General features: G+C 32.8%; 2 protein-coding genes across 5 annotated transcripts in view; one reads left to right on the top strand and one right to left on the bottom strand.

Moving 5' to 3' along the window:
- Positions 1-8,012, top strand: part of eIF4B (eukaryotic translation initiation factor 4B) — a 56,960-nt gene extending 48,948 nt beyond the window's left edge. For 3 of the 4 annotated variants that reach the window (XM_076498631.1, XM_076498630.1, XM_076498632.1), the window contains 3 exons: positions 4,175-4,226; positions 4,649-4,782; positions 7,318-8,012. In XM_076498631.1, the coding sequence (XP_076354746.1) occupies positions 4,175-4,226; positions 4,649-4,782; positions 7,318-7,395 (264 nt within the window). In that variant the 3' untranslated portion in view covers positions 7,396-8,012. Of the gene's footprint in view, positions 1-4,174; positions 4,227-4,648; positions 4,783-7,317 lie in introns of those variants that run through there. The other variant, XM_076498635.1, reaches the window with a different exon arrangement.
- A 1,213-nt stretch (positions 8,013-9,225) lies between these two features.
- Positions 9,226-24,063, bottom strand: CCHa2 (neuropeptide CCHamide-2). Its single transcript, XM_076498636.1, has 3 exons — positions 23,919-24,063; positions 15,846-15,881; positions 9,226-11,246 (listed from the first exon to the last, which is right to left on the bottom strand). The coding sequence occupies exons 1-3, from the start codon at positions 23,998-24,000 to the stop codon at positions 11,017-11,019; spliced, it is 348 nt and encodes a 115-aa protein (XP_076354751.1). The 5' UTR covers positions 24,001-24,063; the 3' UTR covers positions 9,226-11,016.
- Positions 24,064-25,708: the final 1,645 nt, after the last annotated feature.

The raw sequence follows: 25,708 nt of genomic DNA, 5'->3' as shown, positions 1-25,708 counted from the left end.
TAAAAAAATCAGAAGATATTCTGCACATAGTGTAGTTACCACTTTTAGAGGTAAGTTTATCCTGAAAATCCAAATATTCTGCAATGTACAGTGTTAGTTATGGCAGCAGTAGTAATGGATTTTTTCACCCTGTAATAATAACAAAAATATGTATGTAGGTAGAAAGAGTATTTACAAATTTTGTCATGGGAAATTTATCTACGATCTCAAATACAAATTCTGAATTTACTCATTTCGTATTATTTTGTACTACAATACAAATTTAAGTCTTTGCATCACAATTCTAGTTCCACACACGCACAAAATAAAATGATGGAAGCTATAGTGGCATTTTATATACTGTATGTATATTTCTTTACTGTTTCTTATGAAATGTTGCTTTGTAGTCAACAATAGTACATTATCCTGAAATGCAGATTCAACAAAAAAGAAGAAAAATTATATAAACTTAAAAACTGAATTTTATCAACTAAGTTTAGAAACCTCTGAATTCTATAAGTAAAAGATCAATCTTTTTCACAATTTGGCAGATTTATACAATTTGTTTTCAAATTTTCTACTGATTTGGTAATTTCTGATGAGAAAAATATTGGAGAGTACCTCATGCTTGAGACAAAATACTAATACAAGTATGCTTAATCTGAGATTTGGTATGCTTTTATGTTTACAATAAACTAAAATCAATGTGTAAAGCTCCTTTCAGTTGGCTGTCAATCAGCCAACTGACCAGTTGTAAAACATTTTGAAGCTAAAAGCTTCCAAACCCCTTGGAAATGCCCAAACTCTTGAAAGTAAATGGCAAACAATTGAAAAAGCTCATTGTAGAAGTAGGCTTTAACTCTTTTGCCACCTGATGATCACATAAAGTAGGTGTACAACAAATTTATTGAACTTTTTTCCATTGGTTAGTAATGTTTTGTGGGCAGTGAGTATATATCACAGATGTATTAAATGTCGCAAATTCAGAAATTATTTTCAGCCACATAAGTTATCATTTTGCATTGATCCAAAGAATGATCATCTATTACAATACAAAATTTATAAATCTCGTGAAGTATTACAATCATTTTGATACTTACATTTAGCTTGCCTCTGCACCTTGCATGTCTTGTTGAATTATCCAGGCTTTTGCATGGCATATCCATTCTTGAGGGACTGAGATTTCATTATTACTTGGACAGTTGACTCGTTCTGGACAAAGATCAGCCAATCCTACTGAACATTATTTTCTGTGGTACATCTAGTGGGCTGGTTGTTAAAAATTGGAGAATTCCTTCCTCTGACCTACTTGTTCATTTTCATGGTCTTTTATGACACAAATGTCAGGCAAGCACTGCCTTTCCCTTTACAACATAAATCAATGGATCTTTTGGTTTATCATGCTCTCTTAGCTGTTGCTTACTGCTCACAAGGTTTTACCACTTTTGGGGATGTAATAATATTGCTTGTCCCTCTTGATGATGCTCATTTGAGATCACTTCAGTGGGCACCTCACAAATAGTCAAATTTTGATAGAATCCTCTTTACACCCTTTATTTTCTCCCTCCTTTCATGCAAGACAACCTGCATTTGATGGCTGGACTTTGCCAATGTGTCAGCTGGTCTGTCACTTCCTTCCCCACATCTAGATCTACATCTTTTCATGGAAGCATTCCTTTGGGGATGGAAAGTATGTGTGAATCACCAGGAAGTATTGTATTTATCTGCAGATGAAGCTGTTTGTGTATTGCTATTCTCAGTCTTCTCTCTGTACATCAGACCATACATCAATTCCATCCTCTTGCCTGACATTGTCTGGGGATAATTCCTTTCAATATTGTTGTGGTGGTGACACATTTTGTTCACCAAATTTCCCCTGTTTTGGTTGCCTGTGCCTCATTCAGTGACTCTTGCACTCCATGCCTGCAGCCTAGAACTGTCACACAAATATCTTTATATGTACCAATCCATCTGATTACTTTATCGAGTAATCCACTTCTTGTCTAGGCTGCCTGATCTCTCCTTCTTGGCCAACTCAACCTTTGTTTTCAAGGCTACAGTAACTCCACCCTTTCCTTAATCCATTTCTTCCTCCTTTCTTTATCAACCTCAATCACATATCCAACATCCTTACCTTCAAGTTATGCTTCTTCACACTTGATATTTGGCAAAACGATTCAGTTTCACAAATCAAGTCCCTTTCTCTACTTTTTGTCACATGGATCTCACTCTGTGTTGAGAGGTGCTTAACCAGCTATTCTTTTAACTCTAAATCCACGCTGCACAACCATGTTGGCTCATGTTATCTTGCGTGGCATTTCATTGCTCACCTTTGAAATGGGGTGTTTCACAAGATTCCTTGCAATGTTTGCTTCATAAATTTGCTTGGACCAAACTACCAGTAGATTTCTTGATGATAGCTACCTATCTCTGCCACACTTTGATTGAATAAATTGGTATGGTCTGCTTTTCAAAATTGTTTCATGATTACCCATTGCACTATCTCAGATGATGATGTTTATTTGGACATTCTGATACATTCTTATCTCCTTTCTCCTAGTGGAGTGTGGAAGTCCTTGCCACTAGGATGGTCAACTGTGGCAGCATCCTCCTGAATAGGTTTCATACAAAGATGGTGATAACCATTCACTGCAGAGTAGGGTAGTGCTGTAATATGGCTGTAAAGGACATAATATCCTTCAATTTGTGACAAAACATCAAATTGAGATGTCAGTATGCAATTCAGTTAGGAGCCCTAATCCTACCCATGCATGAATGTTGGTTCCTCACAAGCAGGTTTTGGATTTATAGTGAATCAATTAATATAAGTTCTCATGCAGGTCTTTGTTGTTTACCTTCTTCTCTCAATTTCCTTTGTCTGTAGTTTTGATCACAAAGGTGGTGTATGAGGTTGTCTTAGTTCTGTCATTGGCCATCCCTTGTTCTCTATTCTTATGGGGATATTATTGTCATTTGAATGGTCCTGGCCTGTTTTACATTTGGGGGAGTTGATTGTATGCAATAGACATACTTTCAGTACCAAGTATCAAATTCCCAGATTGACAGCTCAGAGTTAATTCTTGCATCACACCCAGGAATGGAAGTAATTCTTAATTCTCCATTTCTTGGGTTTGAGGTAAAGAAAGTGTGGTTTTCATCCTACCCTCGTGCAGATGTCAGTAATCCATGAAGAGGTTTTAGATTTAACTTACCAAGTATAGTCCATTGCACCTTAACTGCTTTTACACCCAGGGACATATCTTTGTCTACCTACTTTTCTTTTTGTGGGATTGAGTTACAATATCTTTCTCTGGTTAAGATCACTTTCCTACCACAGTCTCTCCCACTAAGATGTGCTCCTTTTGTATTCCACCTTGATATCTTATACTTTCAAGTGGGTGAAGCATATGCTATGTTCTCAACTTCCAATCTGACTCTCATCTACAGAAGTATTCTTCAAATGCTTTCAGGTGGTACATCTATTCTTCTCTCACACAAGTTTCTCCTTATGAATGTGTAATTTTTAACTAATCTTGTGAGAGGAAGGAAATAAAAGTATTAGAAGTTATTTATCTACACTGAAAATTTCTTTCTAATAGGTACTTCTTTCCATTCACACTTCTGGTGCTTCTGTATTCTGCCAAACATCAAAATGATAGTTCAAAAGAGGTTCATAGGAAATAGATGTATGATAACTTACATGAAAGACTTGTAGAATCGGTTGATTCCAAAAGAGGGGAGCAGCAAGCTCTTGTGGCATGTGTGTAGGAAAAGTTCACATACAGGAGGTAGCAATGAACAAGAATCATGTGAGTGAAGGGAACTACCTATCAGAAATATATTATTCAGTATTGAAAAATTATAACCTGTGATCATTAAAACGTGAATTAAAATGTCAAAACTGTTGTTTACTGATAACTTTATCAGTAAATAAAGTGAATATTTAGTGTCCCAGAATGTTTTGGAACGCACCAGAGAGCACATACAACTCTATAAAGATCCATGTGCTGTTTTCATCTCTGATAATTATCTACCTGAAAACCAAAAAACTGTAGTGTCACATGTTGTTGAATTCGCTAGTTTCATGTATTTATTAAACCTAAAAAGTCATCAGTATTTTCTTTTCTTTAAGTATCATTCTCCTTCCTTCTATATTACAAGCTATTATTAGAAAATTTTATTTTTTCTCATGCAGGAAGATGAAAGAGAAAGTTATCAGAGTAGAGAGTCACAAGAGGTTAGAAGAGGTAAAAAAAAGCATATCTTAATTTTTTGTAAATAAGTTGAGTTTATGTGGTTAATTCAAAGAGCATGTTGTCTTCAAGTAAAGCCTGAGTTATAAAGTTTTGTTGAACTTCTTATAATATTGCAAAGTATTTTCAGTTTGACTTATTTCTTCAAAAATTGATATGTAATTACAAGTAATAGTATAATCACAAATTGTATACTTTATGTATATTATCAGTTTTTAAGTTATGAAATTCATTGCTTTTTTAAAAAAAAAAGAACAAAGGGTCATTGTTGAGTGGAATGTTTTATTGTGATGACATTTAATCCATATGAGTACTTTTGCATAATTATTTACAGTTTTGAATAATAAGTCCAATTCTCAAATTAAAAGTTAACTTCTAATATGCTTTAATAAACTTTGATTAACGTTTTGACTTAGGTGAGCATCAGAAACACACTGAAGCCCACCATAGTGACACTGATTCAAAAACTTATAGAGATAGACGGCAGCCTAAAGATGATAATATAGGAAGACCTCCTCGTCCTTCTGTGAAATATGAAGCGTCAAGTCCAGTATGTGTTTATAATTTTTAGATTACAAACTAATAAACATGCATAATATTTTTTATGTTTTTAGTAAATCTCAAAAGAAAAAAAATTTGGTTTTATCATAAAGCAATAAAAAAAAAAGTTTATTTTGGAAAAGTAGGAATATTGTACCTTAACCAGTTCATTTCTACACTGTTAATTGACTTTTTATTTAACTCAGACTGAGAGAGTCACAAGTTTGGAACTTGCCACCAAACACGCTCATCCTTTCAGGTGTGGGGGCAACATGATATGATGCCAATACAACTATTTTCATACACTAGTTCTTTTCCCTCCTGTCTATTGCATCAAAATTCAGGATGTCTAATGCAGATATCCTTTGAGTAACTTTTCACAAAGTTCACCTAACCAACCAAGGTGTATATCTTATCCTTAAAGACTTACTAATTTTCTTACAGTAAGAAATAATATTCAAGTAGCCTTTGAAACAGGAACGTATTTTCAGTGAGTTTGAAAGAAATCATTGCACTTAGATTCTTTTTTCTTCTTCAGTAGTGACAATTCCAACACATCTGAAGAGCTAATACATATTTCTGGTAGTGGTGTTTTTTTCTTAGTTGGTTCTATTTTTATTTTTTAATTTAAAAATTATTACTGGCATTACCTCAGGAAATAAGATGTTAATTAGACACTAAACATAATTGGTTTTAGGCAAGTGAACTCCTTTTGGGGGGTTAAGTGTGTGCCTGCATAATCAGGTTTCAAAAATGACATAAAACTAAAAAATATTTTATAATTGATATTTTGGTATTTTATAACACTTTAATTAGTGTAATTCACAAAGAGTAAAATAAAAAAGTATTCCAGTTTTCATTCCTGCGCAGCTTTGAGGAGTTTCATCTGTAAACCGTAATTGTAAAAGTTTTCAGAAATTTTCTACTCAGCATAAAGCTTAGGTTTATATTTGGTAAGAAACTATCACTTATTGAGAATATGATTATCCATGTCTTGTTTCTTTCATGATTTTCATTCTCTGTTAATGGCTTTCTTTTTTTCACTATAGCTGTTCATTCATTTTATGATGTCACAGAATGTTTGAATATTTACTAATGAAGCACAACTTTGAAAACAGTTTCAGATAATAGTTAAATATGATTGAATTAAGCATATTATGACCTGTTTACATCAAGGTATGCAAAATAAAATTGTGTGAAGTTAACAAAGGAATTTGTGTACTTTGTTTTTCTTTACATTCTTTTCCTGAAATAATTTTTTTCATATTCAAGCAACATACAAATTAACAAACGTGTTTACCTGTCAAAGGTAAGTGACACTACTTTGAAATTCAAGTCCTAGTTTTTTCTTTTACTTTTGTTACTTAAAAACAGTGTATACCAAAATGTTTCTTGACTAATCTTAATTAATGAGGAATAATTTCCATTTAAAATTTGCAAAGAACTAACTGCTGCCAAAAAATGTTTGACTTTATAAAATTCCAGTTAAGAGTTACATGTTTTATTCATTAGACTAACATATGTACATTATTTTATCAAATTTATTGTGGCCCCCTAGAGGCACTGCAGTAACTCTGTGGACTTCGACACTAAAAACCTGGTTTCAGTACATGTGGTGGGCAGAGCACAAATAGCCCACTGTATAGCTTTGTGCTTAATTTCAAAGTAAACAAATTTTGTGATAGTTCACCAGAAGGACTGTGTTACGTTTCATCCCTGATGTCAAATTTTTATATGGCTTGGACCTATTTTTAACATTAATTATAGCCTGTATTTAGTTATGGTATTAACAGCTGATGGAATAAGTTGGCTTTCATTTTGTGAAGCACTTCAAGCAGAGCAGTTTAAGTGAATTTGTGTTAAGGGTGTGGGTTGAGGGAATAAAGTATTGATTTTAATTTGTCTTGCCCACACAGAATTTGGCTTTTCATAGTTTTTTGGGTTTTTTTGTTCCACCAGTCTTCATGTCTGAAATGATGGTCATACTCAAAGCATAATATGAGTTGCCATCAAATCTGGATATGTCCTCCTGAAACAATCATTTGCAAATTTCATTGTACTTTATAATAGTGTTTGTCAACCCAATTTAAATGCTGAAGTTATCATAATAGTTGATTTCATGTCTTCACATCTGTGGAATTAAAAAAGATTGGGAATTGGGAATTTCCATTGTACAAAATTCATAATATTGGTTTTTGTGATCACTAGACTTAGCCTAAAAATTCATTAAAGCCCTGTATGGCTTGACAAAAATATGTGCATTAAAAGCTTTTATTGAAAATCTTTTTATAGGTTTTTGACAAGGTCTAATGTTAATATTGAAACCTATCAAAAATGATCTTAAATGTTGTGTTTACCAAAATTTCAATTTTTGTAACTTACCCAATCTTCAGTGGCTGAAATACTAAAGTTACCTTCAACAAAAAGTTTACCAAGAAGGTTATTAATGTATCATTTTCTTACTGAAAAAAAAACTAAAAAACTTAATATTTTTTGCAGTAGCTTTCCTTTTAACTGTATTTATCTTTCTTTATATTCTATACAGATTTATCCTATTACAAACAAGTTTTCTCAACTAATGAATGAAGAAGATGTTGATGATCAAGGAAGTGCATCAGATTAAGGAATTTTATGAGATTGAAAGAAGCTGAACTGATGTGTTTAGAAAATTAAAATAAAGGATGCTGGTTTCCATAACCTGAGTTTATAGATCTAAAGATATTATTTTTGAAAACATGAAAAGACCTGGATGTCTTTGACTTTCATATTTCTCCTCTTACCTAACCAGTGTATAAATTTCTCACAACTTGTGTAGTTTCTTGATAATGCAGCAGTTGCCTTCATTTTGACATTTGTGAAGTATGTTTTTCTGCAACCTCAGTAAATGATTTTTTTTTTATTTAATATGGTTGATAAATTGCAAGTATTGGGTGGTTTTACACTTTCAATTTTTTTTTTTTTTAATGTGAAATTGTCATATTAGAAGGAATTGTTATTTAGTTAAATTTGTAATCATATATATATGGGGAAATCTATACCCAAATAAAGTTGTAAAGAATGTAAATGATTGAATTACAATTGCACTGTGTAAAAATTAAGCCTTTAATCACAGGTAATTGCTACTGAAATTATATTTTGTTATATCTGATATTCAAAATATTTCAGTAATGTAATGGAGCATGTACTGGTTTTCTTTCTTTGGTGCAAGTAGTGTTTTCAGTAAAATACTTTAATAATCAACTTTGACTGAATTTGAATTGGTGATTCATAATTGACAAAAGGTTATTTCTTCTGTTGATGTATTTACCTCTCAGTCTTACAATGTTTATAAAGAAGTAACTCTAATGCATGTTGTGAGCATGCTCATGGACATGAAGTAAAATAATTCTAAAGATCTATGGACACATGCAAGTTTTTATATCCTAGTTTTATTACATTTCCACACAATAACCAAACAGTTTGTGTCCCTTATGAACTATATTAAAAAAATAAATGTCAATAGTGCTTCTCAATAAAACTTTCAGATAAGAAAGACTTAAGATTTAATAAATATTTTAGAGAAGTGATATAATTACACCAAGGACCTTGAAATTTAGAAAACTTTGATATAATTTTTCAACTATTATCTACACATATTTGTAGCAGATACTAAATATGAAATTCATCCAGTTTTGTTAGAAATGTCTGCACTATTATGTTCTCAAAGAGCATGTTTTATGCTTGTAAGAATATAACCTCCTTTCCCTTCATATAAAAGTATTTAACAGGAGTGAAAAACAATGCACACCTTGTTCAGAAAAGAAAATTTTTTAGCATCATATTAAAAAACAGTGATATATATCCAGTTTGATAATATAAGGTATATGTTTAAACATAAGACATATGCAGGTTATTAATTTGTACCAGAATGTTAAAATCAAACATTCGGTCACCTGGGCATTCGTAGAACATTTGTTTAATATTTATCCTCAGGCTTCCTTTTACGTTTTGTTTTCTTAAGCAGATTCATTTATTTGTATCTATTGGGAAATACTAAACACAGCTAAACATTATGTACAAACTTTTTTTTTGTATCTGGACTTGGGTTCCTTGTAGAGAACATATTTTGTCTAACATAGTGTCTTTGAACCAAATCATCAAAAGTAAAATTTTGAATCCAAAAAATAGCATCAAACTTGGAAATTATTTATATAAAAGATGCACCTACAGTATTATACTGAAGTGTAATACTACCACCAGTATAAAGAGTGCAAAATATATTATCCCTACAATATTTCTTATAGTTAATACAGAGTATTAGTAACATAACAAAAGGAATGTTTGATTGTTGCTCACAAATTATGAATTAAGAATAACAAGAATCAAAAGAACTAACTCGTAAGGCAGACCTTATGAATATTGTGTAGTGCTTCAGGGAAGATCTTTAAACTGCAGAAGAAATAAAATGACTGTGCCAAACTTACAGGGAATTTCAGATGTAATTTAAAAGTTGTGTAATTTGCATTGTACAGGTTATTAATGAAGAACCTCAAACAATCAGAAGCACCTACAGCAAACAAACACTAGCACCATATATCTATTTGAAAGATTGTACATTCAGAATTGCAGACTCAAAAAAATGCTTTACCAATCTTAAAAGTATAATATGGGGATGTAATCTTGTAACAATAGTTTAGAAACTGGTGGTTTTATACACAAACAGAATTTTAGAGATTGCAAGATTCTCATCGTAAAAGTAATAGGGAAATATTTAAATTCACGATAGACATGGGCATATGTGAATAGTGGTAACTGTCAGTCAAAACATTCCCATCTATACATACTCTTGTATTTGAGTGTTAAATTTTATTCTACAAGTTTACAAAAGCCTTGATATAAACTTCATTCTCTAGAAATAAAACTCGAAATCGCCAGTATTTCGTGTATTGTAGAAACTTCACTTGCGAGATTAAGTTTGCACACTGATGTATTAGGTTGAGGAATAATTCGTGAGCGTTTTTAAATAATTTCATTCAAGCATTACATGCAAGACTATACAATACTTCAATGCATGAACACATTACACCCAAAACATTTATTATGATACTTTATTTCATGTAATACCTAGGTATATAGTATGCATTATTGTAAACAAAATTGCAAGAAATTAAATGCGAAAAGCAGATGGTGTCGAAAACGCTCGATTTTGTCCACTTGACATTCCATTTAATGAGCTGAAAATGAAAGCAAAAATTAAAGACATGAAAATCAAACACACCATCTATTAGAGCAAAAAATTATCTACCAAATGACATGAAATATTTTGCGAAAGCGTTTCATTTATGAATATATTTTTTTAACTTGAAAAAACGCTCACGAATTATTTCTCAACCCAATATAAAATAACAATCGCATATTATGTCAGAGAAAATATTTTGTACAGAGAATGTCGAAAATTATCACACCAATTTAAAAAACTGATGTAGCAAAATAATCTGATATAAAATTTAATAGATTGAAAGCATTCCCTAAAAAATAAAGGTCGCAGAAGTACTGATATAGATTACAGAATGATAACAAAAAGAGAGCACGGGTTTTATTTTTTTCATTTATGCAAACAATATCACTAAAAACTAAAGCCAGGTGCTTCCAGATTTAAGATTGCATAATGATGAAAAAAAAACACAGACCTGTTCTTTGTAGGAGTTCTCTGAAACAGTTCAGCTGAATTAAATTTTTTAACACAGCCCACATCATGGCTTCTATAAAAAGAAAAGGGGGAGGGGAGGGCCCTCCTAGAATAGGATTAGAATAAACGAGAAGTGGTCGAGAGGATTCATGTACCGTAAGTCACTAAACATCTTAGTAAGATTGGTGGAAGTGCTGCGACCTTATTTTTATGTTTATCTCTTCTTTTGTTTCGATATTTAGCTAATCAAAATATGGATGCGTCCTCGGCGGCGGGAAATACGGTAGTTGTTTTTTTTTCTTGAACTTGAATAAACTGACATATTTTTGACGATATCTAGTCTTACACTGCTAAATAGGGACGGCTAGCACAGATAGCCCTCGAGTAGCTTTGTGCGAATTGCAAAAACAAACAAATATGACCAATATCCGTTCCAATGGGATTAATATGTACGACTACAAACCCAAGTAACTTTTGAACATTTATTAAAGCTACACATATGCTATTTCAAGTTGTAATATTATTTAAGTGTCACAAAATATGGTGCTAACTCAAAATATGCAAGATTAAATAACATCAGTACTTCTTGTTTTTTGTAAAACTAGATAATATTGTGTAAATAAATTCAGGGTCGTTGTAGCTGTCATCGCTTTTTTCTTCTTGAGAACCAATTTCTTCAAAGTTGTAAGCAGACAAAGGTGGTTCGTACCTGATTGGAAACTTTTGGTGTTCCTTAAAAAAATGTTCAAAAAATTCACGCAGTTTGAGGTGAGATTTAATGGCTTCATATCTTCTTTTACCGTGGCCTAAGAAATAAAAGTTTTCAAATTGGTAAGCAAAAATCGAAATAAATGACATAAATTAATTCAACCTATTTATTTTGTCAATTAACCTTTTAAGGGAAAAAAAATTGTATTAGATTTTTGTATTTTTAAACAGGTACATTCTAGCTTTACATTGAAGTGTAAAATGTGTTTGTTTTAAACCTTAAATAAGAAGGGGTCCTTCCATTCGAAATGGCCCTTCTGTTCATAATTTAACGTGCTGTTTCAGTTTAATTCCACGGTGAATAAGCTGTAACTTACGAAATTACAACGCTAAAATTGAGTTTGATATGGTTGATAGAACACTACCTATTACTCAGCTTTGCGTTAAACCAAACAAATGTTTCAGTTTTACTATTTTATTTTCATTATAGTTTTTACAAAGTGTTGAAATTTTTGTCAAGTTAGGCCTATCAATGAAGGTAGCCTGAAGTGAAAGTTATTGGCTCATTATTATTGCATAGGCAGGACTTTGCCTTACTTTTACCTGGCCCGGCATGGCCAGATGGATAAAGCACTCGGCTAGTACTCCGAGCGTCGCGGGTTTGAATCCCCGTCACACCAAACATGCTCGCCTTTTCAGTCGTGGGGGAGTTATAATATGATGTTCAATCCCACTATTCGTTGGTAAATGAGTAGCCCAAGAATTGGCAGTGGGTGGTGATGACTATCTGTCTTCCCTCTAGTCTTATGCTGCTAAATTAGGGACGGCTAGCTCAGATAGCCCTCGTGTAGCTTTATGCAAAATTCAAAACAAACCAATAATTTTACCAAATAATCCAAAACTGCTCAACAATAGAATTTTGACAAAACTTCAATGTGACGAAAGCATGTTTTAAGTTTTAAAAAACCTGCATAAAGAGTTTGTTGTCGTATTTCTTTAACACGCCTGGTATCCATGTGTAAAATAAATTTGCCTAACTGTCCAAAATTTAGCTTTATAGTGTTTGTGCAAAACATAGTTACACAAATCTTAATTCTGTTAGAAACACCTCGAATTCCTGAACCTCTTTGCATTGTATATGCAGCAACATCATAGTAATGATATGATTTTGCTATTTCTCACATCACAGTTGACAGCTACTTTTAATTTAACCGCAGTTATATTTCCAAGAAAATATATATTAATTAGGAAAATGTTTTACTTATGAATAATGTTCTACCCCAAATCATTGTCTACTAAGCAATAACATGTATCTTACAGGTTTGTGCGTTTCTAATACTAGAGCGTTACCTTCTAATCAACAGAATGCAAAAACTGATTCTTACGAGAACTTTCTAATCCACGCACGTACACAAAGAGGGATCGGCCCAACTCCTATTTTTATGATGAAAGAAATTATGCTTATATAGTTACAGTGCAGCTGCTTGTGGTATTTAATTTGTCTACATTCTTCTTATGAAGCATTAGCATTTCTTGGCTAGAAATAGTAGCATTCCACTAGAACCCCATAGCATTGGCGCACTTTGCATACTGATTGTGCTTTGCACAATATGTGTTGGCTTTTGATCTCACAAATTAGACCCCGCGCCATTTCAAACATTTTCCGTTCTAACCTGTTAGTAACACCTGTTTTTGTTGATAACAAATTTGGTTGTTTAAGACTACAGGGTACTTCCGAAAATGAAACAGTGTTCTACTCACAAATGAGTATTTTAGTTATGTCACATTATCTGCCCGATTATTATTATGAAACTCTCTCCCATCGTTAAACAATCAATGCAGCTAATTTAAAATAAAAGTATAAATAAATACTTAATCTGGCACTGGTTGTTATGTCTACAAGTATTATTGTATTTGCGATTCAACGTATTTCTTATTGATTAATTGAAGAAGAAATTTTACAAGTACGTTGTAGAGAAGTTACTCTTCATTAAGAGTGGTTTTTGTTGAAATTTTTGTAAAGTTAGGCCTATAAGTGAAGGTAGCTAGAAGTAAACGTTATTGAATTCATTATCACTACATAGACAGGACTTTGCTTTAGTTTTACCAAATAATCCAAAAACTGCCCAACGATAGAACATTGATTAAACTTCTATATGACAATAGCAGGGGCATGAAGTAAAGTTAGAAATTTGCTGGAGATGATGAAATTGTAGAAAGAAAACATGTAGAAAGAGATAGAAAATTAAAAGAACAAGAAGACAAAAACAGGTATTTTAGAGAAGAAGTAAAAGAAAGATGCGTAATGTTCAAAGAAGTATTAATAACAAAACTATATAGAATTAAAGAGAACAGTGATTAAGCTCCTGTACATATACAGAGGATTGCAAGAAGAACTAAGGTGTACAGGAATGTAAGGATTATTGGTTGGGAGAATTTTCGAGGATCTGAAGAATAAACGTGTCGTAATTAGGGCCATGAACACTGCAAAACGTAAAGTTCGAGTGAAGTCTGAAATGGACATTGCAAAATACGAAGCTGTACAAATAATACTCCCAGATCAAATAAGGCCAAAAGCAGGAAATCTTATGTCAAATCCCTGCATGACAACAAGAGCTGTTTTATCTTGCAGTTAATTATTGCCACAGATTACACAACTTGCATAAAACAAAGATATCTTCTCTAGTTGATTTCATGACTAAGACCAAACAAATAAAATATCTAATAACACTGGCACTATAAATGCAGCCCAATACGTTAGTTAACCAGACGACTCCCACTTTGAAAACAACCTGAAGCTTTGAAAGAGATAGGAGGTATAAATGAATAAGAATGAGAAACGAATTCGTAAGCATAATCTATTCTACTTATCAAAAAGAAGAACGAATTCACAAAGCTCTGTGTAGACTACTGGAAGGCAAATGTAGCCACTCTGAGGGATGTCTACTCACTGCCGAGGTTTTACTCTACATTGGATGATTTATCTGGATCAAATGACCTTCTGTTGATATCAATTTCCAAGGCCAGTGCAGTGGGAGAAGTGATGATACATTGTTGAATTGGATATTGTGATACTAATGCCATCGGATATCTTTCTTATCAAAACATGCATTGATTTCAAGAAGTTTCTCTAGGTTTCTGAGCCTTTATCAACTTTAAGTTATTGTTCCTTGTCTTGTAAACGGTATCAGACGATATGTGAATCTTCATGTCATGGGTTTGAGTGGGAGGAGCATAAAATTATATTTCATAACCATAGTCTTCAATTTGCAGAATGAAATTATTTCTTTGGTTGGTTTAAACTTTATAGTATGTTTCGGAGCCTGTTTCTGTCCAAGTCATTTGTCTGTATGTGATTTTCCTGTTCTATAAAGAACACCGAAGGCTGTTTTCTGTGAAATATCTTACTTTTCACTCTAATCGTTTAGTAATCTCACAATACGCTATACGGATGATATTTCATTTCCGAATAGGTAGAATTCGCCGTGAGCTAAATATAAATATGCTAAGCATGTCACTTGCATCCCCACAACTCAAGACGCGTTACTACATTAATATCTGCAAGTTGTTTTTATGAAGTACTATGAACATTCTATTTATATAGTTAATAACGTTACTTTTAAGCATATTAACTAGGCTAGATATGACAATATTGTTAGGACGTTTGACTAACACCTGGGTCGCGGGTCCGAATTCCCGTCCCACCAAACTTGCTCGCCCTTCCAGCTGTGGGGGCGTTATAATGTGCGAAACATCAAGCTATTGGTTGCTAAAAAAATAGCCCAAGACTTGGCGGAGTGGTAATGATTAGCTGCTTTTCTTCTAGTCTGTTGCTACTAAATTAGGGACGGATAGCGCTGATAGCCCTCGTGTAGCTTTACGCGAAATTCAAACCAGACTATCTTTAACGCATGCATTCTCAAATCGTGATGAGTAAGAAGATAAATGTGGACGCACAAACAAGAAACACTGACATGAATGTATTTTTGTTAGTAATAAGAGGCGACTTCACAGATCATGGAATAGCTTTACTTCATAATCTTTATGTAAATGTGATTCTTATTCATCATTCCGCCGAATTCCAGTAAAGGCTATTCACTTTTCTCGAGACTTATCAACCTTTTCCAATATCATTCAACCCTATAAGTGTTTTTCTACATCTCACTTTCACCATTTCAAAATTCTTTATTGTGACTTAAATATACACCAAACTTCAACTTGAATAAATACAAAATAATAAATATATTCGTGAAACTACAACTAAATTAAATATTGATAACTAATAACTTTTTGTTCTTGAATTTGTTTTATAATTACTAATACTCATTCACTCTGCCATTCACACCATCATTCTCATTCACACTGATTCTGATCTCATTTATCCCTGGATGAACCACTCATTCAGTTGAGAAGCATTGACTTACGATACAGAATCTATAGATAGTAGTGCTTATTGTTTAAATTCTCGGTAACTAAAGAATGAAATTTTGTCATAGTTACCGAGAATGTAAACAATGAACATTCTTAGACTTAAAAAAAAGTTTAATAAACTTGACATTTTATAACAAAATATAAAACTGCTGAACATTTATGGTTATTATTATTTTATTGTGTGTTTGATTAATAATTTTTATGAAGAAATTATTTTTAGCCAAAGAACTATTTATTGTTTTGCATCATCGAAAGATAATACTTACCTCCGAGACAAGAATGACCATAGCTGGTACATCCACCTGAGATCAAAATAAAAAAAGGTACACGTAAAATCAAATTTGTACACGCTTCACATTGTCTTAAAACATAACATCAGTAATTTAAATATATAATTAGGATGTTTTAATCTGAGCTTTTCTTATCTCTATGTATTAAATATGTTCCCGACATATTCAATAGACTTTTTATTAACTAAATTTCCCTGTTGTTGTTCTATTTAGAGCAAAACCATAGTGTCCACCGTGAGGAATCTAACCTCAGCTGTTAGCGTTCTAAATCCTTAGACTTACCGCTGCCTTGTCAAGGACTATTACGTAGAAAGTAGTAGCAAATTTGTTTTAAATCTAAATGAAACTTGAAGAATATTAGCTGCCGCATTTTATCATGAAAAATGTGAATATGGTAACAAAAAGTTAAGGTATGATTAAATGTTTTCATTTTTGAAATTTTGATAAGAAATTGTGTATAAGATTTTGTGTAAAATATTGCAGAAAATACCATTAGTAAAGTCTCAAGGATATTTGTAAAACCATTCTGACATAAATATATTTTATAACCTTTTTTTGTTACTAAGTGAAGGCTACATAATGGGTTACGTGTGCTATTCCCACAGCAAGTATCGTAACTCAACTTTTAGTCTTATGAGCCCTATATCTTATAAGAATAATCTATATTATAATCTTGGTTTTGATAAATTAACGAAACTATTCACTAACACATTTTATCGTATACAGAAACATACCCCTTAGTTGTATATCTGAGGGTTTTTAACCGTAAAATTGAGTTTCGTAATTCTTTGGCACAGCGTATATAAATTATTGCTTAACTTTGTTCTTAACAGTAAACAATATGCATTAAATAGTTATCATTTTACAGCACTGAAGAGATTATATTTAACATTATTTTGTATTCCTGTTAGGGCCCGGCATGGCCAAGCGTGTTACGGTATACGACTTGTAATCTGAGGGTCGCGGGTTCGCATCCCCTTCGCGCCAAACATGCTCACCCTTTCAGCCGTGGGGGCGTTATAATGTGACGGTGAATCCAACTATTCGTTGGTAAAAGAGTAGCCCAAGAGTTGGCGGTGGGTGGTGATGACTAGCTGCCTTCCCTCTAGTCTTACACTGCTAAATTAGGGACGGCTAGCAGAGATAGCCCTCAAGTAGCTTTGTGCGAAATTCAAAAAAACAAAACAAAAGTATTCCTGTTATTAATTGCATAATGATATTAAAACAGAATAAGGCATGATGTATCTTAACATAAATTTTATATTAAATGGTAAATAGCAAACTTACTAGTTTTTCAATTTCCAGTGAGAAATATCCGAATTGTTAAGTGAATAAAAAATAAATAGTATTAGTTCGGCAGCTTTCTTCCCTCGAGTATTTGTTTGTAGTTAAGCACAAAGCTTTGCAATGGAAGATCTGTGTTCTGCCCACTATCGGTGTTTAGCATTGTAAGACTACAGACATATTGCTGTTCCACAAGAGTAGAGAATTCTACTATGGTAATCGTTTACCATTAGAGAATAATCGCAGAAAACGATATAAAAGCAAAGTAAAACAGCAAACTCGAAAAATGATGAATCCTCAACATGTCAGTTTCAAATTAATGCGCTATAAGTTGCACAAATTATTTTCCATTTAATGCGCGTTAATAAAGCCCTGAATTTTTTCCACTGCAGAAAGTGAAGCACTTAGGTAAATATTCCAGGCCGAAGAAATGAAGGTGATTGAATTAATTTTAAAATTACTCCTATGCTCAATACTCATTCATTACCATTTTCCAGGTTTCAGTAAAATATTCGTAACCGTTTTGACCGTATCAGCTTTGGCTGTACAAGCAAAAAGGCTGGAGACAAAGTTATAAATATAAACATGGTTTATTCTAATAAAACGAAGCATTTTCGACTTTCATATAAAACGGAACATTTCCGACTAGTATGAGGGTGCTTAACTGGCTTCTACAATTCTACAATACTTGAATGGTTTCGAAAAGTTTATGATGATAGCAAATAAGAGCATCCAAGAATATACATAAAAATAACCCTATAACCTTCTCAGGAGTTTTAGGTTCAGTAGCTGCGCATAGATTTTGGCGCAGTATACATAACCGTTTTTGTTGTAGGCTTCGATGAGACACTTGATCACTAGCGATGAAAAATCTGATAAATTGTATATCATTCTCTTTCAACAATCAACATAATTATAGTCCTGTGATCTGTGCAGGTGCTGTTTTAATAGGACTGCTCATGTTTGAATAAAATATTCATAGCCATTTTTCCTGTAGGCTTGTGAAATAAGAATAATATGAAGAACAAATGAATGAATTTTAATTTTGTTTAACAATCAGAACATCTTTTTCTCTTGCTGTTATCAATATTTTAGCAGCATTAGCCATTAAGATAGAAGGTCTTGGGTGTTGTGTTCAAGAACAAGTTTCCTTTTATGATGATTTTTTGCCCTGTGATCTATTAGATATTTCATAAAATTAATGAGCGATCTCTATTATGAACCACTTTCGTGCTTCATGATTAACATTGTTGTATCTATTCAATAACTATAAACTAAAGAATAATCTCGATACTATCTATGATAAAAATATATCCACAAAAATTCTCCTACGGAGCTCATAAGTAACGTTTTAAAATACATACTTCCAACATAAAATATACAGTAATATAATAATAATTGCTACAGAATAGGGCATGTTAGGATGATGATTAAGATAATGAGATATTTTGACTCAAATGCTTGCAACTGTTTGGTAAGTTAATTCATAAGCTTCAGTTTGTAATTATGGCAAAGCTTAAGGCTATTTGCTCCGTTTTAAATTTTTAACTACCAATCAAAGGGAAGACAACCATTCACTAGCAGCCACCCATCATATAAACCTACAGCTGAAAGTGCGGGGAATTTTTTTCATATCGCAGGGATTCGAACCAAGCTTACTAGCTCCAAAACCTATAAATCTATGACAAAACAATAAGCTTCGAAAATATTAAAATATATAAACTACTAGTTATAAATATAATTCAATTTTAAATCAAAAATTATAGTTGTTATTTTTTGAGAGCAAAACTAAACAATTGGCTATTCTCTTCACTGCGGGAATCAAGCCTGGGATGTTAACGTCCTAAGCTCATTAACTTACTGCTGATCCACTGATGTACAAAGGACAAACTGTTTCTACAGATGGTCATCTAGTCAAAGGCAAGAAAATATCTCCAATTCCAAAAACTTTGGTAAAGAGTGAACAATTTGTTTTTGATAAGTTTATATTGTTCAAAACAATACAGTGCATACATGAATTAGTAGTTAACCTGTTAGAACTGTAAATTTTAAAATCTATGGTTTGCATCTTGTTGTTGCAAAACCAAGTTCTGCACTTTAAGACATTGGATTTGCGAAGAGTTGGCAGCTGATGGCGCAGATTAGCTGTCTTTCCTATGGCAAGTTAATTCCAAATTAAGTACAGCTATGTGCAGAGAACTGTTATCTAGCTTGCATGAAAATTCTAAGAAAACCGGAATGTTTTTTAGTGGACACCTGTTCAAGTTCGTTCTCATAGCCGTATTTATTTTTTTTAAAGAAAGGGAGTTTGAAATTTATAAGTAATCTGTCTCTGGTGGTATCTCAGCGAGTCACAATTGAAGCTGACAGTGAATAATACTTTTCATTCATGGCATCTCTACACTGACCAGTTAGATATTTTGTGAATTTTCCGAGCGATTCCTATTATGAATCACTATAATGTTTTAAGATTATCTAGCATAATAATTATTTCCTTATTTATTTTAGAACATTATGACATACTTGTTGTTGGTGTGTGTTTTGTTTTTATACTTATACACTATAAATCTCCATACCCTACGTGCAGAAGTGGACAGACCACAGAAGTCACTGGAAAATTTTTAGATAATCTGGTGCGAAATGTCAAACAATGAGTCCATTCATGCAACTTTGTAGATTAAGTTCATAAAATTATAAACAGGTAATTATTAATACACCCTCACCCTCTTCACCCGACTGTGACCTGGGTCAATCTCAATGAGTTGTGGACCAATAATGGCGTACTATAATGTTTTAAGTAAGACGTGTAAAACCTTTCAGCTAATTTAACCCTGCTGTTGGGTGAACGGCCTATTCAGCACTGAATTTGAAGGACGTAACGCGTTTGATATGTTATATTACACTTTGTTTTCAATTACAAATTCTTAGAATTGTAAAAAAATATTCCTGCAGATCTTGTGTTCCCTGATGATACAATGGTAAATCTACAGACTCACAACGCTAAGATCTGTGGTTCGGTCCCCACGGTGGGTAAAATAGATTGCTCAATGTGACTTTGTTCTAAAACAAACCTGTAGACGTTGTGATTGCTCGACTCGCTTCAAAAGCAAGGAGACTGGTTCCTGATTTATCAGTTCTTCTAAATTATAGTAAATCAATTATAATATTATTAATATTTACCATAAAAATGTGATTGGAAATGTCTTAAATAAAATTTACAGTGATTACAATTTCCATATTTGACCTAGTTCACATAATGACATTTGTTGTTTATGGAAACTGATTAAATAAATAGCACCTACTCCAATGAAGAGTAATTTAGCTAATGAAGAGATGATAATAAAAGTAATTGCACACTTATCTTTTTATGCCGGATATCGGACTCTGAACTTTCTTTGGATATACAGCACTGTGTAAATGTGTCAGGACAATAGAGTGTTTTGTTATTCTTTCCATTTTAGGGAGCTAATTTTTCCGTGTCATTACATAATGTAAATTTCAGCACTATGAAAATGTTTCACTGATCCCTGTTGACAACTGAATGAGTCAGGTTGAGAATACGTATTCTTTAGGATTCCCATATTCTTGTACCTAGAGCATGTCATAAGGGTTCTGCTTGAATGAACATACTGATCAAATGTAGGGTCTGAAATAACAGTTGTTGTACCCCATGCAGTGTCTTAACTATATAGAAAGATGCTGTTAAGGTGCTAGCATATAGTCTTAGTATATGCTAGAATAAATCAATTTAATAGCACTCCACAAATAAGCATTAATAAAAATATTATTTTACATTATATATTAAGCTTTGTTGTCATGTCATGGCCCCAAAAGTGTAGAGAAGAAAGTTTGCACAACAGCTTTAATGTTGGTTGTGCTCTAAGTTTGATTTGATTTTGAATTTCGAACAAAGCTACTTGAGGGCTATCTGCGCTAGCCGTCCCTAATTGAGCAGTATAAAACAAGAGGGAAGGCAGCTAGTCATCACCACCCACCGCCAACTCTTGGGCCACTCTTTTAACAACAAATAGTGGAATTGACCGTAACATTATAACGCGATCCTAAGTCGAGTGCCTTAACCACTTGGGCATGCCGGGCCCTGTTGGACTCTCCAACAAATTGCTGCAGACTTAAAATGCTCCCTAAACATTGCCAGGTACAACCTAGATTGTGAGACTGAGACAGATAAATTTGAAAATAAGAAAGAAAGAGACAGAACAGCTAAACTCAATGTTATTGATGTTAAGTATCTTCGTTTATACAGCCTTCAGAAAAGAAGAAAGATTGACACTGATCTAAAGCATGAGATAAACAACCAGGTAACAAATGAGAGAAAAGTGTAAAGATCTACAGTATCAAGAAGACACAACGAGAATGGAATATTTGGTCATGTAACAGTTTATGAAAATTGATTTCGATCTCCAAGTTTTGTCAAGAGACCTAGATTTGCTATAAAGTACAAAATCTGGACTGTTAATACTTGGAAAAGAATGTTATGGACGGATGAGACCAAATTTAAAATATTTAGTTCAAAGCGTAAGTTGTATGTCCAGCGGAAGAAAGGTGAAAGATACTTAACTCAATGTACAGCATCTAACAAGAAGCAGGGAAGAAGCAGTATGATGGTTTGGGGATGTATTCCTGCTGAGATGACAGGAGATATTTACAAAATAGATTAAATAATGGACCAGCGCAAGTATCAAGAGAAACTTATCCATCCTAATGGTTTGCGTATTGTTGGTAAAGAATTCTATTACCAAGAAAATAATGACCCCAAACACTCATAAAACCTATGCAGAAGAATAGTATCGTCTTTACTATATAGATAAATAGATATATATATATTTATTATCTTATTTTTAGCCACTATTGAGCGGATCATAGAACAACTTTAAGTTTTTTGTTGGTTGTTTGTTTTCTTAGTTAAGAAAGAAGCTGATAGAGTGATTCAAATAATGCAATGACCCCCACAGAGCCCAAACCTCAACCTAATACAGCATATTTGGATTTTGAAAGAGTAAAAACTTTACAAATCAAAACTTAATTCCAAATAAACTTTATAACAATGTATTAGATGCCTTTAGAGTAGTCCCCCAGTGGCACAGTTGTATGTCTGCGGACTTACCACTAAAAACTGCGTTTCGATACCCGTGGTGGGCAGAGCACAGATAGCCCATTGTGTAGCTTTGTGCTTAATTCTAAACAAATAGACACACAAACAAGCTTTTGGAGTAAAATACCAAAGGACAATTTAATTAAGTATATTGCGACAATGCCGTATAGATTGTTTGCAGTTATTAAAGCCAAAAGTGGGGCATACAAAATATTAAGTGTTTGCTGAACTCAAGCAAGTTTTTGTTGTACTAAATATGAAGATTAATAAAATTTTGATATTTAATTAGTGATTTACCTTCTATTGTTCTTTGAAAGTAGTCTGAAATCTGATTTTTGACTTTGTCCTAACACTTTTGCACAGTACTGCATATTAGATAAATAGATATATATTTATTTGTTATCTTATTTTTAGCCACTATTGAGCGGATCATAGAACAACTTTAAGTTTTTTGTTGGTTGTTTGTTTTCAAAAACAAACCTGTATCTCATAGTTCCATCATCTCTTGACCAATTTGTGATCTATTTACAGCTATGGAATGAGGAGGTCAAACTCTTTCGATTGATATATTTTACTTCGACCAAGATCTCATACATTAAGTTATTCTAATCCTTTATAAACTAATTTCAATTTGATGATAGGTTGGTGGAGATCCTGAAAACTAATAAAATCTAAGTGGTGTCAACTTGTATTGCTGGTGCGAAGAAATATAGGGAAACAAATATCTCATAGATGAATTTACTCTAATCCTGCCTAACATAATTCCAATTGCTGCGCCTGTTGAGGATTCCTTCTTGTTACATAAAGCCAAGGACACTACAACTACTCAATACAACTGTAATTACAGTTGTCTTGGTTGCATTTCAAATTGATAATGACTGACATAATTCACTACATTACTTCACTCCAGCCTCATCCTGAGGAATAGACTTATTAACGTTTTAATTATGTTCCGAAACTGAAAGTTTCCCCCATACACACACACACACATACAACGTAAACAAGGACACGGTACTTTTTCTTTAGAAATATACACTGCTAATTTGTCATAAACAATAATTTTACCAGTTTCAGAAAATAATTTGGTCAAAGCCAAAAACATCGGCTTTATATATATATTCCGAACAAGTAGAAAAATGGAAACAAGATTCAAAGAACACACGTTTTCGAACACTGGAAATCAAATAAACACAACATAACCATAGAAAACACCCAAATACTAAATAAAGAAACAAACATAAACAAACGCAAAATTAAAGAAGCCTTACTTGTACAACAACTCAAGCCCACAATGAACTAATACAAAGGAACACCTTTATACTCATATTAATAAATATAATAAAACATCTAAGCACACTCTCTACATTCCTACACTACGTTACATAACACCCTTCAAACATGAGGTCACTATCGGTCAGTTACCTCTTTCTTTTTTTGTGATCCTGACGATGACCGAAGAAGGTCGAAACGTTGTTCGCTCCTCTACATAAAAATTTTCTCAACCAAAACCAGCCGTTTTTACATATATATTTTTCTCTACAAGTGGGTTTTCTCGTCATCACTGATTATTATTTCGTCAATCTTAAATTTCTATACGTTGTGACTAGCTTGTATATTTCTGTTTATCTCTTTTAATAATTTTTTTTACTTACCATTTGTAAAGTTAACAGATCCCAGTAGAAGAACAGTACAGATGAAACTTAGTTTTGTGAGCAGAAAATTTTGGTAAGACATGTTGTTTAACAACTGACTAGCGACAATCAACTTCTGATGATCGATGAGAAGCGAACGTTTTAATCAGTTTGATTACGTAGGTGAAAGGTTCTAAATACTTTACACGGAACTTCTTGACGCACTACTTTCTGGTGTGCATTTATTGTATTAATTCTCCACCTACACTATTTTATATTATTGTCCTTTTTGTATCAGTATAATATGTATACTAACGTGATCGTCTTTTTTCTTTTAATAACTAACAGTAAGTCACCTTTTGAAATTTAACGCATGCGTTACCGTTTTTCTGTGGTCACGTACTAAATTAGGAATTACACAAACCAATCTACTTAAAGTAATAACAATACAAAATCCATGGTCAACAATCAGATACAGGTAATTAACACTTAGTAGCACTGCAGTATGTCTGCGAACTCTTATCGCTAGACCAGGGTTCGATACCCGTCATGAGCATAGCAATAATAGCCCGCTGTGTAATTTTGTGCTTCATTTCAAACTAACAAACAATACAGGTGATAAAGCATCGATCATTATAATAGTTAGACAATTATGTTGATGAGAAAGTATACAAGCACACACAAAATTATATCTTCGATTTTGAAATAAGAATTCGATGAATCTCTTTACTGACCAGAGATAATATTCTGTACAGAACAAGAATGAACCTTCTTAAGAAACAGAACTAATATTCCGTACGGAACAACGATGAAAGCCTTTAAGGATCAGAGCTAATATTCTGTACGGCACACTGATGAACCTCTACGAAACAAAATTTGTCCTCTGAATATAAGTCGTTAGTTTTCCTTATTTCTATCAAATTCTACGATTTTTGACATCTATTGATAAACATAAATCTCTTAAAGGGAAGATATTAAAAAATAAAATAGAAATATTTTTCCACAATTTATTTATTTTTTCCTTTATATTCTGTTCGTGTTTAAGCTGAAATATATAGCCAGATCTGTAAGAATCATATAAAGTTTGACTTAACCGGTTTCAGTCTTTCAAAGATTTTGCAAACATGAATAAAAAAGTAACCTTAGCTCGATGAAATATATAGAGATGTTTTGAGCATCAAAAGTCGTATGGTATGATGTATTGAATCTTATTTTGTATGCATCGTGAATAAGAAATATAAAAATAATAATTAAATAGAAACCGTGGCAAACTTTGACACAGAGAAAATGCGTGGGTACTTTTAACAAGGTGAATGAAAGTAATATTCAGAAATACAGGAGGTTACAATCAACGATGCAGAACTAATTAGGAGTTCGTATTCTCTACTTCGATATTAGTTTGTTTATTTCAGTCATGTGCTCTTGTTTGCTGATTGATCTTGCATAAAAAGTGATTTGTGGTTGAAAGTGTATTGCTCATGCCATTACGTTAATTGAATCAAAGGTTTCCTCTTGTTTGCTGTTGCATTTCCTTAATATAATTATAAACACAAAATTATCTTATTTCTTGTTAAGTTCTGTCATTCCATCTAAATTATATTAAGTGCAAGGATGTCAAACACGTTGTGTTCTTGAAAAAAATATAGGGGGCGTTTTCGTTATAGTACCAGGCATTATAAATTAATCTATAAATGTGAAATGTTCAAATATATATGTTTGTTTTGAAGAATTTCGTGGAAAGCTACTCGAGGGCAATCTGCTGTAGCTGTCACTAATTTAGAAGTGTTAGACTTTCAATGAAAACGGGATTG

The sequence above is a fragment of the Tachypleus tridentatus genome, chromosome 4 (assembly GCF_004210375.1).
Source record: "Tachypleus tridentatus isolate NWPU-2018 chromosome 4, ASM421037v1, whole genome shotgun sequence".
NCBI classification, from domain to species: domain Eukaryota; kingdom Metazoa; phylum Arthropoda; class Merostomata; order Xiphosura; family Limulidae; genus Tachypleus; species Tachypleus tridentatus.
Note: the sequence above shows the minus strand (reverse complement) of the source record. Positions and strands in the feature narration are given on the sequence as shown.